The 15,138-nt window shown below is 64.5% G+C and overlaps 1 protein-coding gene across 1 annotated transcript; it reads right to left on the reverse strand.

The window, feature by feature from the left end:
• Positions 1-346: 346 nt before the first annotated feature.
• On the reverse strand, positions 347-14,945 carry AGPAT2 (1-acylglycerol-3-phosphate O-acyltransferase 2). Its single transcript, XM_066366720.1, has 6 exons — positions 14,521-14,945; positions 5,032-5,165; positions 3,688-3,863; positions 3,302-3,397; positions 1,489-1,561; positions 347-999 (listed from the first exon to the last, which is right to left on the reverse strand). Exons 1-6 carry the CDS (start codon positions 14,700-14,702, stop codon positions 824-826), a joined length of 837 nt encoding a protein of 278 aa, XP_066222817.1. The 5' UTR covers positions 14,703-14,945; the 3' UTR covers positions 347-823.
• Positions 14,946-15,138: the final 193 nt, after the last annotated feature.

Genomic DNA, 15,138 nt, shown 5'->3' on the forward strand with positions numbered 1-15,138 from the left:
TGACTCTGGCCAGAGACGGCATCTTCCCTGTGACCAAGTGGCCCCACCCCTAACCAGTGACCACACAGCAAATCTTCACCCTCCTTCCCCGGAGCCTGCAGAGCCCTAGGCATGCCCACTGCCCACTTCACCCCCGTCTGCTGAGTAAGAATTACAGGGTGACTGTGGGCCCAGCCCCTGGACGGGGACACTGGGAACCGGGGGCTCCCATGCTTGGCCCCAGGGAGGAGGTGCAGGCAGACTAGCACCCCATGGGCTGGCCAGGCTGAGCCATCCTGTGGCCCTGCACCCAGGACGGAGCCTGGGCAGCCCTGCTCGCGCTTTCCGAGTGACCACAGCTCACCGGGCACTTCCAAGAGTTCATTTATACAAAAAAACAAAACCCAACAAAAACTACCGCGTGCAGTACCGATCCAGTATTTGCTCCCTGGGGCTGGTGGGAGTGTGGACCCGTCCCCCAGAGCCCACCTTCCTTGACTGCCTGCCTCAGGCCAGCAGGAGGGCGGAGGGTCTCAGCTCGGGCCATGTGTCCGGGGCCCCAGGCCTGCTGCTACACCGGATCCTGGGAGGCACGGTGGGCGGGGCCCTGCCCTCGCAGCTCAGGAGGGGCTGGCTGACAGCAGGGACATCTGTGGCCCGGATCCGAGGCCCGTGACAGGAAGGGGACCCTGCATCTGGGGTCCGAATGAAAGCCACCAAGCCACGGGAGTGGGACCCAGTGATATTTGGCAGCTGAGGCGGGGCGGGGCAGGCCCTCTGTCCACTCTCTAGCCAGGTCCTGCCCCACCGGCCCCTCCAGGTTCTGCCCGACCACAGGCCTTGGCTACTGGGCTGGCTGGGCACCAGGACTCGTCGTGGCCCCGTTCTCCTGGGGCGTCTTGGATATGTGGAGGAAGGTAGTCCTCATGGCTTGGTGGCAGGTGTCCATGAGCTCAGGGATGTCATCGATGGTCAGGCCGCAGGTGGGGATGGCGTCCAGCACCTCCACCTTGATTGTTCCTGTTGGGGGAGGGGAGGTGTCAGAAGCCTCGGGGGCCAGGGGCGCCCCTGACCATGCCTGCCGCCCTGGCTCCCACGCGGTAGCCTTGCCTCCCTCCCCTCAGCACCAGCTGAGCCCCTGCTCCCTTCCCCGCCGACCGGCCTTTCCTGTAGAGCCCTTGGGTGCAGTGGGCTCCCCGCACACACCCTGGTCTCTCTCAGGTGGTTGGTTTTCAGCTAAAAACAGCTGACACTCACACTCCTAAGTACACACTCAGAGTTTGGACAACTGTGCCCTCCCCTCTGAGCACAAGCCAAGGCCCAGAACACACCTCCTCCCCAGAAGGTGCCCTCGGGGCCCCTCCCAGGCAGCCCCGCCCCCATTCCGCTGCCACCGTGAGGGTCCTGATGGGTCCCGGTGCAGGTGGTGGGCTTGGCACCTCCCCGGGGCACTAGATTCCATTCGGGGCACCAGTGACAGCAGAGACGGGCCGTGTGCACGCGGGCTACCTGAAGTGAAGCGCTTTGTCTTGGGGTCGTAGAAGGAGGAGAAGCTGGAGTAGACCACCGGGATGATAGGCACCTGTGTGCAGGAGACACGGCAGCCTGAGGACGACCACCACTCCCGAGGGCTAGCTCGCGGGGCGTCCTGCCTTCCTCGCTGCCCGCAGCACCCATGGTGACGGCCAGACAGGCACCCTGTCCTCCCCCCTTAGGGCCCTTCCACATGCTGGCCCCCACCCCCCTTGACGAGCCTGGGACACCCTTTATGAGTTGGGCGACTCAGAGTGCCATAAACTCATCCTATACATGTCACTCAAGCATCACTGCCTCCAGGAAGCCTTCCTGGGTTGGCAGATGTTCCACCTGGTCCATACCCATGTCCCCCACTGGGTTCTAAGATTACCTAAGGGGGCAGGGCCCTGTCCAGTATAGCTGGGGGGGGGGAGGCTCCTGGGGTCTTCCTACCACCCCCTCCCTTCCCAACTTCTCCCCCCAACCCAGGAAGGCTAGGGCAGCACTAGCCATGGGAGGGGGCAGGGCCTGCTGGCATTCCTGGAAAACACCAGGGTCAAGTCCAGTGGTGACTGCAGTGTTGGAAACGGTGCCTGGGGCTAATCATTAACCCTGGTTAGGAACCCTCTCCCCAGGCCCCAGCAGAGGCCTGGGGGCAGGCTGAGAACCCAGGGGGCACACAGTCTAGCAGGCCCTGGAGGAGAGGCAGGATGCGGGGAGAGGGGAGGACAGGAAGTGAGGCTACCGCCGGCTCACAAGCTGCACCCCGCCCACTGCCCGCTCCCCCTCCCCCACGCCACCAGCAAAGGGAAGTGGCATCAGCCCCGGGCACAGGACAGGGTACCCTCTCCCTCCTGGCTGGAGGGGCCACAGGCCCAGAGTGGGGGACAGCCTTCCTTAGTCAGGGCTGCAGCTCGGGGCTCTGCCATCTGCCTGCCAACTTCTGCACCCCCGTGGCATTGGCTGGGGTCTCGGGCAGGGCCAGGACTAGGGGGGAGGACCTGTCACAGATGGAAGACCAGAGAAAAGCTGCCACCCCCAGCCCTGACTCCCGACCCAACAGGGTGAGAGCCTTCCCCTGACCCCAGCTATGGTTTTCCTGCACTGATCACCCAGCATAGGGTCAGGGGTGGGACCAGGGGCCCTTCACCCCCCAGGAGACCCCCCCACCCATGGGTAGAGGCACCCCCAGCCTCTCCTGGCATCAGGCCCAGATCCCAGAACAACTCTGGGACGAACAGCATCCCTGGAGGTCAAGGACCAAGAACGTATACGGTCCCACCCATGGCCGAGGTCACAGCTCACTCCACCCAGGCCTGACTCCAGCTCTAGCCTGACCCTGCGCCCACCCCACCCCCCACCTCAGGCCCTGCTTGTCCATGCCCACTGCCCGTCCCCCAACCCTGAACTCCGCCCCAGTCAGGGGTGCTGGGGGCCTGCCAACTCTGCCCACCAGCCCCGGCTCTGTCGGGGGCCCTCGCTTGGCCAGCTGGGCAGTGGAGGTGCTGGAGGGAGGGTGGACACAGGTAAGTGGGCTCGCGTGTTAGTCCAGCCGGTCACTGTGCCCGAGCAGGCGCCACCTCCACACTTGAGAGCGGGTGAAGGCACCCGGACCCTCCTGAGCAGGGCGGGGCCCAGGTCCCGGAGGGGTGGCGAGGCCCTGCCACCTGCACTGGTCGGAGGTGGTCCCCGAGCCCCTGCCGCTCCCGCCGGCCCTGGAGGTCACCAGCAGCCCCACCCTCGACCAGCTTCCAGCCGCCCCGACCCGGCCCAGCACCCCAGGCAGGGTGGTGCCCCGCCGTGGTACCTGGGCCTGGACCGCCAGGTAGAAGGCACCTTTCTTGAAAGGCAGGAGGTCCCCATTGTCATTCCGAGTGCCCTCGGGGTAGATCCACACCTTGAGCTGCAGGGGAGAGAGGAGGCGGCTGTGGGTGGGGGTGGAGGGGGTGGAGCCCAGGGAGGCCGCGCCCCTCCCCAGCCCCCCTGGGGTGCCCAGCCGCCCAGCCCAGCCGAAGACCCGAGAGCACCGCCAACCACGGCCAGACACTGCTCCTGACTGTTCCGTGGGCAGTTTGCAGACAGGCACGGATGCTGCGGTTTTCAGGCCCGGAGGAGACTGCCCCGTGGGGCGGCCTCGACACCTGGCTGTGGCCCACCCAGACAGAGCAAGCTGGACACTCCCCGGGCACTCACGTTCTCCCTGGCCATGCGCTCGCCCACCTCGGCCATCACCGTCATGGCAGTCTGGGAGCGCTGCCGGTTGATGAAGAAGACGCCCCCAAGGTACATGATCAAGCCCACCGGCCCCATGAAGAGCAGCTCCCTCTTGGCGATCTGCACGCAGCGCTCTGGGAGGATCTCCATGAGGCCTGTCGCCGCCGCGGTCCCCAGGGAGAGGGGAGAAAAAGGGGCTCAGAGCCTGCGGCCGCCTCCCCGAGGAGGAGGAGGAGGAGGAGGAGGAAGAGGAGGAGGAGGAGGAGGAGGAGGAGGAGGAGGAGGAAGAGGAGGAGGAGGAGGAGGAAGAGGAGGAGGAGGAGGAGGAGGAGGAGGAAGAGGAGGAGGAGGAGGAGGAAGAGGAGGAGGAGGAAGAGGAGGAGGAGGAGGAGGAGGAGGAGAGGAGGAGGAGGAGGAGGAGGAGGAGGAGGAGGAGGAGAGGAGGAGGAGGAGGAGGAGGAGGAGGAGAGGAGGAGGAGGAGGAGAGGAGGAGGAGGAGGAGGAGGAGGAGGAGGAGGAGGAGGAGGAGGAAGAGGAGGAGGAGGAGGAGGAGGAGGAGGAAGAGGAGGAGAAGGAGGAAGAGGAGGAGGAGGAGGAAGAGGAGGAGGAGGAGGAGGAGGAGGAGGAGGAAGAGGAGGAGAAGGAGGAAGAGGAGGAGGAGGAGGAGGAGGAGGAGGAGGAGGAGGAGGAAGAGGAGGAGGAGGAGGAAGAGGAGGAGGAGGAGGAGGAGGAGGAGGAGGAGAAGGAGGAGGAGGAGGAGAAGGAGGAGGAAGAGGAGGAGGAGGAGGAAGAGGAGGAGGAGGAGGAGGAGGAAGAGGAGGAGGAGGAGGAGGAGGAGGAAGAGGAGGAGGAGGAGGAGGAGGAGGAGGAGGAGGAAGAGGAGGAGGAGGAGGAGGAGGAGGAGGAAGAGGAGGAGGAGGAGGAGGAGGAGGAGGAGGAGGAGGAGGAGGAGGAGGAGGAGGAGGCTGGCCCTGTGCCCTGACCACCCACAGGCCTGGGGTTCGAGTCACACCTTCCCATCAGCGCTACCTGGGCAACTCACTTGGCCCCAGAGCCTGTTTCCTGCCGGTACAGGCCGGGCCCTGAGCCAGAGCCCCCACCCCCACCCCCACCCCCACGGGGAAGGGCTGTCGGACGTGGAGGGCCCATTGCACACGCCCAGCCGTGTCCTTTGGCTGGAGGGAGGCACGGGATCCCTGGCCTGTGTCAGCCCTTCTCACCTGCCCGGCCACCGGGGCCTGAAGCAGCAGCCCAGGCGCCACCCACCACCACCCCGCCCCGCCCCGCCCCACCCCCACCTGCGCTGCGAGACCCTGGGCCCACCCATCATGTCCAGGATGCTCTGGTGGTTGGAGATGATGACGCAGGGGTGGCCGACCGTCAGCTTCTGGCGCCCCTTCACGTCAAAGCGCAGGCCGTAGACGTACTTGAAGGTCCGGACGAACCAGCTGATGATGCTACAGCAGGGGAGACGGTGCCAGTGAACAGAGGTCCTGTTGCCCGTCGGCATCCTGGGCTCTGTCTGGCCCCCCGGGGGGTGGGTGTTGTGGTGCAGGAGACCCCCACTCCTTCCCTCCACAGCCTTCAGGCCCTGTCCCTGGGGGGGGGGTGGCCAGGGCCGCCCTGCCTGCCCCGCCCACTGCAGCCGCAGCCAGACAGAGGGGAGCCGAGGAGCCCCTGGGGGCGGACGCGCAGCAAAGGGGAGGGCGCCCCGCTTCCCCGGCTGCATTCCAGGGGCCTGCCCAGGGTGCCCGGCCCTCAGACCACACCCCACAGCCTCGCTCAGCCACGTGGGGACCCAGCTGGGAGGGGCTGGAGGCCGAGAGCCCCAAGGAGAGGCTGGGTCTGCTTCTCAGCATGAGGGGACTCCTGTGGCCGGGTGCACCCAGGCCCAGCCCCTCGCTCCTCACGCTCCAGCTTTGCAGAGCAGGGTCAGTGCCCCCTTTTCACAGAGGAAGGCACAGGCCTAGGGAGGCCAGAGGACCTGCCCACGGTCACAGGGACAGAGAAAGCTGTGGGGCAGGCTGCACGTGGGCCCGGGACTCCTGCCGTGGAAGCCCATGGCTCTTCCAGGACACCCAGCAGGAGGCTGCCCTGGGGCACCCGGGAACTTGAGGGGCCTTGTCACACACAGCAGCACGTGATGGTCACAACCGGCTACGTCCAGGGGGCACCTGTGTCTTCCCTGCTCTCATTGCCAATAGGGACTGTGTCTGCAGGCGGCCGGCTGGGGGCGGAGAACGCAGGGAGGAAAGGTGCCCCCCACCCCCTGCTCTGCAGGGACGCTGTGCTCACATCTGGGACAGGACAGGCGTCCTGTCAGCCCTCAGAGTGACAGAGCTGAGGCGTGAGCTCACTGCCCTGCAGAGGGGGCCCTTTCCCATTCCCTGTGGATGGCGGGGCTGGGACTATGCCACCCACGGACTCAAGGGTTGGTTCCCGTCACATGTCTCCTGAAAGATTCCTGCGACCATGCCCCGGCCCCCAGTCCTGCGGGAAGGAGGGCCTTCTCCCCCTATACGGGGAGGCTGTACGGAGCCACTGTCACAGATCAGGGCCCTCGGACTCCAACAAAGCCTGACTCGGGTTCTAATCACGGTAAAATACACATAACCGTAGCACTGACCGTCTCCACCGCATCCGAGTGTGCAGCTCAGAGGCATTCACACTGCTGTGTGGCCTTGGCCACCACCACCCTCTCCAGGACTTTTCCATCCCCCTCCCCCAAAGTGACTCTGGCCCCATGAAACAAACACCCACTCCCCAGCCTTCCGCCAGCCTCGGACACCACCCCCTGCTTTCTGTCTCTGCGAACTGGACTTCTCCTCCAGGGACGCCCCCCTGGCCCCGTGCGTGGGACCGCGCAGGATGTGTCCTTCTGCGTTGGAAAGGCAGACTTAACCAGCGGCACTTCTCACAGAGACTGACTCTTGTGGGGAGGACAGGCAGTTCTCATCACTCTATGCTGCAGGTGGGGAAACTGAGGCTCAGGAAGCACAGCGGGTAGCCCCGGGCTGCTGCCTCCTCAGAGCCACCAGCCTTCGGCCAGCTCAGGGGCTGGACAGGCTGAGGACATGGGAATGGGAGAGACCCCAGGGGGCCCAGCAGGGAAGAACTGCCCACAGCTCGTCCACCTCCGGATCCTCACCTGCCAAAGGGCAGCTTCTCAGGTCCCTGCGAGGACTGGAGCGGGCAAGGAGAGGAGGGGACACCCTCAGGCAAGTCACAGAAAGAAAAAAAAATCATAACTCTCCAAGAGAGACAGGGAAAGTCCCATCTTATTAGTAATCAAAGACGTGCCAATCAAAACAAGAACGCCTGCCTGCCCTCACCCTGCAGATGGGCAGGATAAGAAGCCGTGACAGGAGGTGCCCTGGGATGCAGCCTGGGGAGGCACAGAGATGCTGGGGGGGAGGGCAGTTGGCAGCACCCCGCAAAAGCCGTCCCTCCGCCCAGCCCCTTGGATCGGCCACCCTTCAGGAATCACCCGGAAGGAAGGAAGGCCATCTTCGTGGGCGGGCAGACACACCCCAGTGTGATCGGAATTAGGAAAATCTGCGAACACCAGTACCCCAGGGTTGGAGACCACAAGCTGGCGGGGTCCTTGCAGTTTAGATTTTGGGGGGACCGAGGTATGGGGGGACCGGCAGTAAGCTGACAGTCTGTCTGCCCAACCCCCCACCTCCTTGCCTGGTTAAGTTGCTAAAGGCTAGTTTTCCCCCACACCTCCACGTCAGCTGTGATGGGGGACTGTCCCCCACCTGTTCCATTAAACGGTTAGAGGCAACTCACAGCCCTTCCTCTCGCCCTGTGTCTGTTCTGAGCTGGTCGGTCTCAGTTATGCGGGTCGGGGCGGATTCCTGTTTATACCTTAAACGGGTTCCTATTTCTGCCTCAGGTGTGTGATTTTGTATCGAAGACTTCCTTATTTGCATATGGCTATATAATAATCCAGCCCAGAGGCTTAGCTTGTCCTCTGGCCTGCCATCAGCTGGCATCCTTTCTCCTCTCTGAGTTTATGTCTTCACTCTGCACCGTGCTCACTCAGGACCTGGACGGTTACGAGCCATGCTGGTCCGCAGCAGCCGGGAGGCAGGGAGAGGTGGGATCAGTTAGGGACCCCGTCAACCCCCCCCCCCAGCCGGGAACTTAATGAGGTAGGTCTGTGCTCATTCATATATTCACAGCGAGGAATGTTCCTGACTTCCGATCCCATCACTTCTCTTGACAACTCCCATCACCTGCTCTCTCTACCCAGGTGAACAGGACACTCTCGGGACACACAGGAAAAACGCACTTAACGGGACATTTATCACTTTCACATTTTCCAGGGCCCAGTTCAGTAGAATTAGGTCCATTCACAGCAGGCCCTCCCCCCCCATCATCTCCAGGACTTCCTCTAAGTTTCCTTTTGTATCTAATTTAAAGGGCTGACTGTATACTGTTACTGTTTTTGAGCTAGGAAAGATACTGGGTATCAACCTCTGCCAGCAGGGGTAGGGCAGGGCCCTCTCCCCCGCCTTCCCCAGCTCCTCGGCCCCAGGAGGCCTGGCCAGGCTATGCTGCAAGACCAACGGCTGGGGAGGGACACAGACAGCGAGGCTGCCCCAGGAGCCGCAGGAGACAGCGGGGTGGGGGGTTCCCCACGCCAGCACACTTTCCACGCACTCACAAATGCTTGCATTCACACAAACGAGAGAACAGCACAGCCAGGGGCGTGGCTGCAGCGTGCTTCGGAAGACAGGTGCATCCCGGGAGTGTGAGAGGCCACGGGTGTCCCCAGGACAAGCCGGTTCTCCACCGGCCACATACCTGCGGGGGGCCCACTTCCCCTTCTCCCAACATCCCTCCCCCGGTTTTCAAGGCGGCAGGTGGCAGGGAAGTAGGCATTGTCATTTTTATAGTGTTTTCTCAAAAAACAAGGAAGCACACTGAGCTCCCCTGTCAGCAGATATTTCCAGGAGCCCAGTGTGTGCCAAGAGGCACCAGGCAGAGGAAGCTGGGTGGTGGGAACACCTCCCCAGGCCGGCACCTGCTGGACACCTTACTGCGCACCAAACCCCACGCCCAGGGCTCCAGGTGAACCGCCTGTTGCATTCAGACGACAACCCCACAAGGTCCACACACTCATTAGACCCACGTTGCAAAGGGTGAAATCGAGGCTCAGCAGAGTTAAGCGACTGGCCCAAAGTCACACAGCAGGGAAGTCAGGAGGGAAGCCAGAACCCACTTCTGAAGAACGCCAGGCAAAGGGCATGATGGGAGTAGGGGTGAAGCCTGGGGGATCGCTAGACTTCAGCGGCTCCTTCTGAGCCCTCCCCCACCCCTGGGCTCTGCTGACCCTAACCAACCCCGAATGTGGCTCTGTCCTCCTCCCGAATGTGGCTCTGTCCTCCTCCTGTAGGCCGGAACCTCAGAGCAGCTGTCCATCCTCGGGCGGCCCCTGCCAGCCCAGGCCCTGTCCCGAGTACCAGCCCTCCACTGACCCAAAGCCTGCCCGCGGACACAACATGGTCACCCAGTTCTCTGGTGGCTGATCTACATCCTTCAGCCCCCAACCCCATGACCCTGTATCCCCAGGGGAGGCCACCAGGGTGAAACCAAGGTCGCCTGAAGCCCAAGAGCCTAGGGCAGGGGTCCCCAAACTTTTTACACAGCGGTCCCTCAGACCGTTGGAGGGCCGGACTATAAAAAAAACTATGAACAAATCCCTATGCACACTGCACAAATCTTATTCTAAAGTAAAAAAACAAAATGGGAACAAATACAATATTTAAAATAAAGAACAAGTAAATTTAAATCAACAAACTGACCAGTATTTCAGTGGGAACTATGTTCCTCTCACTGACCACCAATGAAAGAGGTGCCCCTTCCAGAAGTGTAGCGGGGGCGGATAAATGGCCTCAGGGGGCCGCATGTGGCCCGCGGGCCATAGTTTGGGGACCCCTGGCTTAGGGGATGAGTTGGGTGGCCGGCCCAAGGTTCCGGAAGCACCACTGGTGACTGCCGGGGCGGGTGTGTGTGTGTGTGTGTGAGAGAGAGAGAGACAGTGTGAGTTTTCCATGGCAAGGCAGGTGACCCCTGGGGCAGGCTCTCTGCCAGCACCATGAACGTCATAGATGCTTTTGGGGCCCATGGGAGCCCAGACTGGGCTCCTGGAAGCCAGCCTACTTGGACCATCGGTACTCGGCCCAAGGACACCTGGTCCCCTCTAGAGTTCGAGGTCAAATGGACCGGTGTTTGGATCCTGGCTCCTTTCTCACCAGCTGTGACCTTGGGCAATGCACTTGACCTCCCTGACCCTCCATTCCCGCCTGTGAAATGGGAAGGATGAAGAGAAATTGAGCGCTGGGTGGGGGCGGGGATGCCCGTGAAACTGGGGGTGGAGGTGGGGGGGGGGGCTGGGGGCCTCCCTGGACAGTGGCTGTGGTGACCATGACACAAACAGAAAAGAACCTGAAGTCAATAAAAACAGATTCTCCCCCCGCCACCCCCATGCCCCTTGGCCAGCCCCCCCCCCCCCCCCCCCGCCCGCTGGCCCCTGCTCCAGGGAGCTGGGAGGCAGTTCAAGGCCAGGCTGGGCTACCAAGGACCTTTGCCCTCCAACCCCGGACTCGGGCTGGCCGGCCCCAAGGGACCCAGACGGCTGTTTCGGTCAAGGTGGGCCAGACCACACAGAGCAAGGGATGTCTGTGGTGGGACTAAGCTGCCGCAGCCCCCCCAGGAAGGCAGCACAGGGACAGAGAGCCACTGGTCTGCTCTGGGGACAGCAGGCCCCAGCACAGCCACCTGGCAGAGTAGGGGCGTTTTTCCAACAAGTGTCATATGAGCTGGAGCTCAAGGAAGGGGGCCAAGGCCCGGGGGGAGGGGGAGAGGTAGAGGCTTCCAGCCAGTGCAGACACCCAGAGGTGCTAAGACGGGTTGTGCAGGAGTGGGGCGAATCTGGGGGCTCAGAAATACACGGCCCACAAGCGCTAAGCTTCCCGGGGAAACCCACCCAGCCCACACTAAGGAGCAAGTCTCCAGGGCTGGTGGGAGCTCTGGTTTCTGGGCCCAGGGAAGAGTCTATCCCAGCAGAACAGGGTGGACTTCCCGTTGAGACCAGCAGGGACCCTGGCCAGCCCCTCACTGCGCTGTGTCCCCCCTTTGAGACCAGCAGGGCCCCTGGCCAGCCCCTCACTGCGCTGTGTCCCCCCTTTGAGACCAGCAGGGCCCCTGGCCAGCCCCTCACTGCGCTGTGTCCCCGCCCACCAGGGCCCCTGGCCAGCCCCTCACTGCGCTGTGTCCCCGCCCACCAGGGCCCCTGGCCAGCCCCTCACTGCGCTGTGTCCCCGCCCACCAGGGCCCCTGGCCAGCCCCTCACTGCGCTGTGTCCCCGCCCACCAGGGCCCCTGGCCAGCCCCTCACTGCGCTGTGTCCCCGCCCACCAGGGCCCCTGGCCAGCCCCTCACTGCACTGTGTCCCCCCTTTGAGACCAGCAGGGCCCCTGGCCAGCCCCTCACTGCGCTGTGTCCCCGCCCACCAGGGCCCCTGGCCAGCCCCTCACTGCGCTGTGTCCCCGCCCATGCACTCCTGCCTGTGGCACGACAGTTTCTGACAGCACTGGCTAAGAGACTGGCTAAGAGGTTGGCCATCCTGGAGTCACAGCTGGACCAGAACCAGCAAGTCCTTTGGCCCACGTGGCCCATTCTCCCCCTCCTGGATGTTCTGTGTGGGCACAGCCGACACGGACCCTGTGCCTCGCTGCCCTGCCTCCCTTGCAGCTAAGCGCCATGCCGCCTAGGACCCGGCCGCAGGATGGATAGAGAAGCACGTGGTCCAGCCCCCCGGGTGTCCTATGACAACGGTGGCCTGCTCAGCCCTGAGAGGAGTGGGGCCACAGGACAGAGGAACCGGAAGCTCGCTGCGGCCCCACGCCGTCCAGCTGTGGTCCTACTTTGAGGCATGAAAAAGTGAACCCTGGTTTAAGCCCCTGTTACTCGGGTTTCCTGGTCCTGCAGCAGAACCCAATCTGAACACACACAGCGGCCTTGGACTTCACTTTCCTCTCTGTCAAATGGGCGCGGTAAGGGCACCCGCCTCCCTGCACAAGGTCGGCGGCTCACGGGGCACCACCAGCCCGGGGGAGGGTCCCTGGTCTGTCCCCAGCTCGGCCAGAACAGTCAGCGTGTCCCTCTTCTGTCCTTGGCACGCTCAGAACTCCAGTCTAAACAGCAGAGGCCTCCTTGGGTGCCCACCCAGAGCCCCCCGGGGGGGAGGCCATTGCTCAGGGGGGAGACAGGAAGTAGGGGAGGGGCAGAGAGGGATGCTCCCCCCCACACACACTCCCCCGGAGCTCAGGGCTTCCCCACAGCCTGGCCTCCTGCCCCGCCGCGCTACCCCAGCCCCTCGTGCTGCCAGGGCACGGAGGAAGACGGAGAAATGCCCGATTCGGAGTCACTCTCGGTGGGACCGCATCCCGGTTCTGTGTGTCCCAGCTCTGGGACTCGGGCTAAGCCACCCCCTCCCACCTCCCAGAGGAGAGGCCTTAGCTTCAAGTGGCTTCTCTGAGCCTCAGACTCCTCGTCGGTCAGAGGGAACGGGCAAGAGTCCATTCCCGAGGTTGAGGCCCCCCGAGGCACCCGGGGCAGGTCAGGAGACGGCTGTGGAGGCTGGCACGGAGCCAGGCGGGAGAGTCCTCCTCAAGTCAGGGTGGGGCTGGGGGGAGCCAGGCACCAGGGCGCTGGGACAGGGGGCAGCCGTTCCAAACTGGGGGGGCAGACGGCCCGTCTGGCCGAGGAGGGGCCAGCAATGAGGGGGGCAGTAAGCCTGTGGCTCGGCCCCGCCTACCTCTCCCTTCCTTCAGCTCTACCTCAGTCCCCCTGGGCCCTGTCCCTGGACCAGCTGCTGCCCAGCAGGACAGAGCACCTCCGCATTCCCTGCATGTCTCAGCCGCTTAGCCACATCCCTCTGGAACCTCAGGGGCCCCATCACCCCACCCTGGCCCCATCACCCCGCCCTGGCCCCATCACCCTGCCCTGGCCATAGCTGGGGAGCCATCGCTGTGACCCACCCTTGAAGGGCCCGGGGGTACAGGCTGTGCGTTTCTGGGACCCCAAGCTCACCTCCCTCCCCCGGGAGAACAGAGCACCTGCTATATCCTGGAGTGGCCCCTTTGCAGAACCCGAGTCTGGGGGCTCCCCTGGGAAGGGAAGGGGGCAGGAAGCTCTCACCAAGCACCAGCAGGGCCTCCGGGACCCTGAGGAGGATGCCCTGGTTGGCCAGAATCTCGAGTGAAGCTGGGGGCTCAAGTCTGGCCCCGGGCGGAGGAGAACGTGCCCAGGCCAGCAGAGGCCAAGGCCAAGGCTAAGGCCAGGCAGGGTGAGGCCGAAGGGCCAGCTACCTGGCCTACCACCATATCAGAGACTCTGGCTTGACCCCAGGGAAGCAGCTTTGAAGTGCAGGCTACACCTGGAGAACCAGTGGGGCCTCGGAAAAGGCAAGGAAGCTGCTTGTAGAGGCCACCTGATGACAGAGTGGGGGAGGGGAAGGGTCACCTCCAGGACCTGCTGTCACTCTTGCTGGAAACCAGCTCTGGGCCCAGCTCTCCGCCTGCACCCCAGGGCAGCCAGGCTCAGGGCCCCCTGCCGGCTTCACACCAGCCATGCCAACCCCTGGCCAGGCTCTGGGAGGGCAGCACCCTGAGGCCAGCCCTCCAGGACCACCAACCCTGAAAGACGGGGTCTGGGGACCTGTGCTGGGTCGTGTGGGTCAGTCCTAGCAGCATTGGCCCGTCCCAAGCAAGAACAGGGATGGCAGAAAGCCAGGAACCCTCAACCACTACCTTGTAACCACTGGGCGACGAGGAGGGGGGGGGGGCTTGGACCAGTGTCCTCACATTAGGTCATGGCCAAAAGGCTATTGCAAAACCCACAGAGAAATGTTAGCAATAGCTGTGCCCCACAACAGAAATAGGGAGAAAGGGCAACAAGGGGCCCCCTCTCTGGCAGTGCTCCACCCCCCCCCCAGCCTCTGACTCAGAAAGTCCATCAAGCCTTTCAGGGAGCCCTGTCGGAGTCCTCCCTCCACACCCTCACCCCTTCAGCCCATCAACACCAAGCTGCTGGGGCTGGGAGGCTTCCAGAGGAAAATTCCGGCCACCTCTCCCTTCCTTCACTGGACTCACGCTGGACCCCAGGGGCCAACCCTCGCCCTCCCCAGGGCAGAGCCTCTCACCGTCTTAAGCAGAGAAAGGAAATGGAAGGAGGAACCGGCCAGGGAGCCCGGGGCCAGGTGCATTCAACACCTGCTCGGTCGGCGGGAGAAGGGGAAGGACGCCCAGGGCCCCAGAGCGCTCAGCCCAGGCGCCCTCCCGGCCTCGGTTTCCCCGCGGGGAAGCGGGATTGAACCCTTCTCCGAGTGGCCAAAGTCCCTTCCTTTCGGAAAACGGCCGTGCCATCCTCCGCCCGGGACCCAGCGCGCCCTCCTGTGGGCGCAGGGACGCGGCGGCGCCAGAGGCCGAGAGCTGTTTAAATCCGTCAGTGCCTGCTCGCAGGCCGGGGCCTCCCGGATAGGGCGCGGGGACACCGTGACGTCGGTTCCCGGGGACTCCTGCCCCTCTCGGCCCGCTGCCCCGGCCGCGCTCACCCCGCGCGCGCCCGCCCAGGAGCCCGGGAGACGCGCGGGCGGGGCAGGAAGGAGGAAAAGGAGAGAAGAAAGTTGGGGAAGCGGAAGCGGGCGGCTGCCGGGCGCTCCCCCCACCCCCCGCCGCCACCCCGCCCCAACCTGGGGCCGGCCCGGCCCGGCGCTCCCTCCCTCGCCCGGCCTCCTTGCCTCATGTTCTCCACCGTCCGGCCGCCGTGGCGCAGCAGGCAGACAGCGGCGGCCACGATGGAGACGGAGAAGCAGAGCGCGCAGTACAGGGTGATCTTGGCGTAGAACTTGGCGGTGTCGCTCAGCTGCACGAGCAGCAGCAGCAGCAGCAGCGCCGCGGTGAGCCACGGCCAGAGCTCCATGGCTGGGTCCGCGCTCGGCGGCGGCGGCGGCGCCCTCGGAGCCCCGACGGCGCTGGCCTCGGGCTCCCAGACTGAGCTCCCGCCGCCGGCGCAAGGCTGACCTGCGGGCTGGCGGCGGCTAGCCTTTGTCCCCGCCCCGCCCGCGCCCCTTATTGCAAGGACCTAGGGGCGTGGCGGCGCGGGGTGGAGAGAGTGCGCGCGCCAGGGAAACATCTAGGTGCGGCGCGCCCCACGACTCCCCCCCCCTTCCTCCGCCACCCCGGTCACCGCGCTGCGGCGCGGCCCCCACCCCAAGCCCCAGTCCGCCCTGCCCCGTGTCCTCCGCCCGGCCCCGCCCAGCCGGGCCCCGCGACACTCTCCCTTTCCGCCGCCAGGTCACCTAGCCTCTGGCGCCGCGCCCCGGTAGCCGGGTCGCTGGGACTCTGGGCGCTGCCCT

Source organism: Saccopteryx leptura, chromosome 2 (assembly GCF_036850995.1).
Source record: "Saccopteryx leptura isolate mSacLep1 chromosome 2, mSacLep1_pri_phased_curated, whole genome shotgun sequence".
NCBI classification, from domain to species: domain Eukaryota; kingdom Metazoa; phylum Chordata; class Mammalia; order Chiroptera; family Emballonuridae; genus Saccopteryx; species Saccopteryx leptura.

Coding starts and splice junctions, on each gene's coding strand:
- AGPAT2 (XM_066366720.1), bottom strand. CDS start 14,702: ATGGAGCTCTGGCCGTGGCTCACCGCGGCGCTGCTGCTGCTGCTGCTG. Junction 5,166..14,520: donor CGGACGGTGGAGAACATGAG/GCAAGGAGGCCG, acceptor CCCCTGCTGTAG/CATCATCAGCTGGTTCGTCC. Junction 1,000..1,488: donor GACAAAGCGCTTCACTTCAG/GTAGCCCGCGTG, acceptor CTCCCCCAACAG/GAACAATCAAGGTGGAGGTG.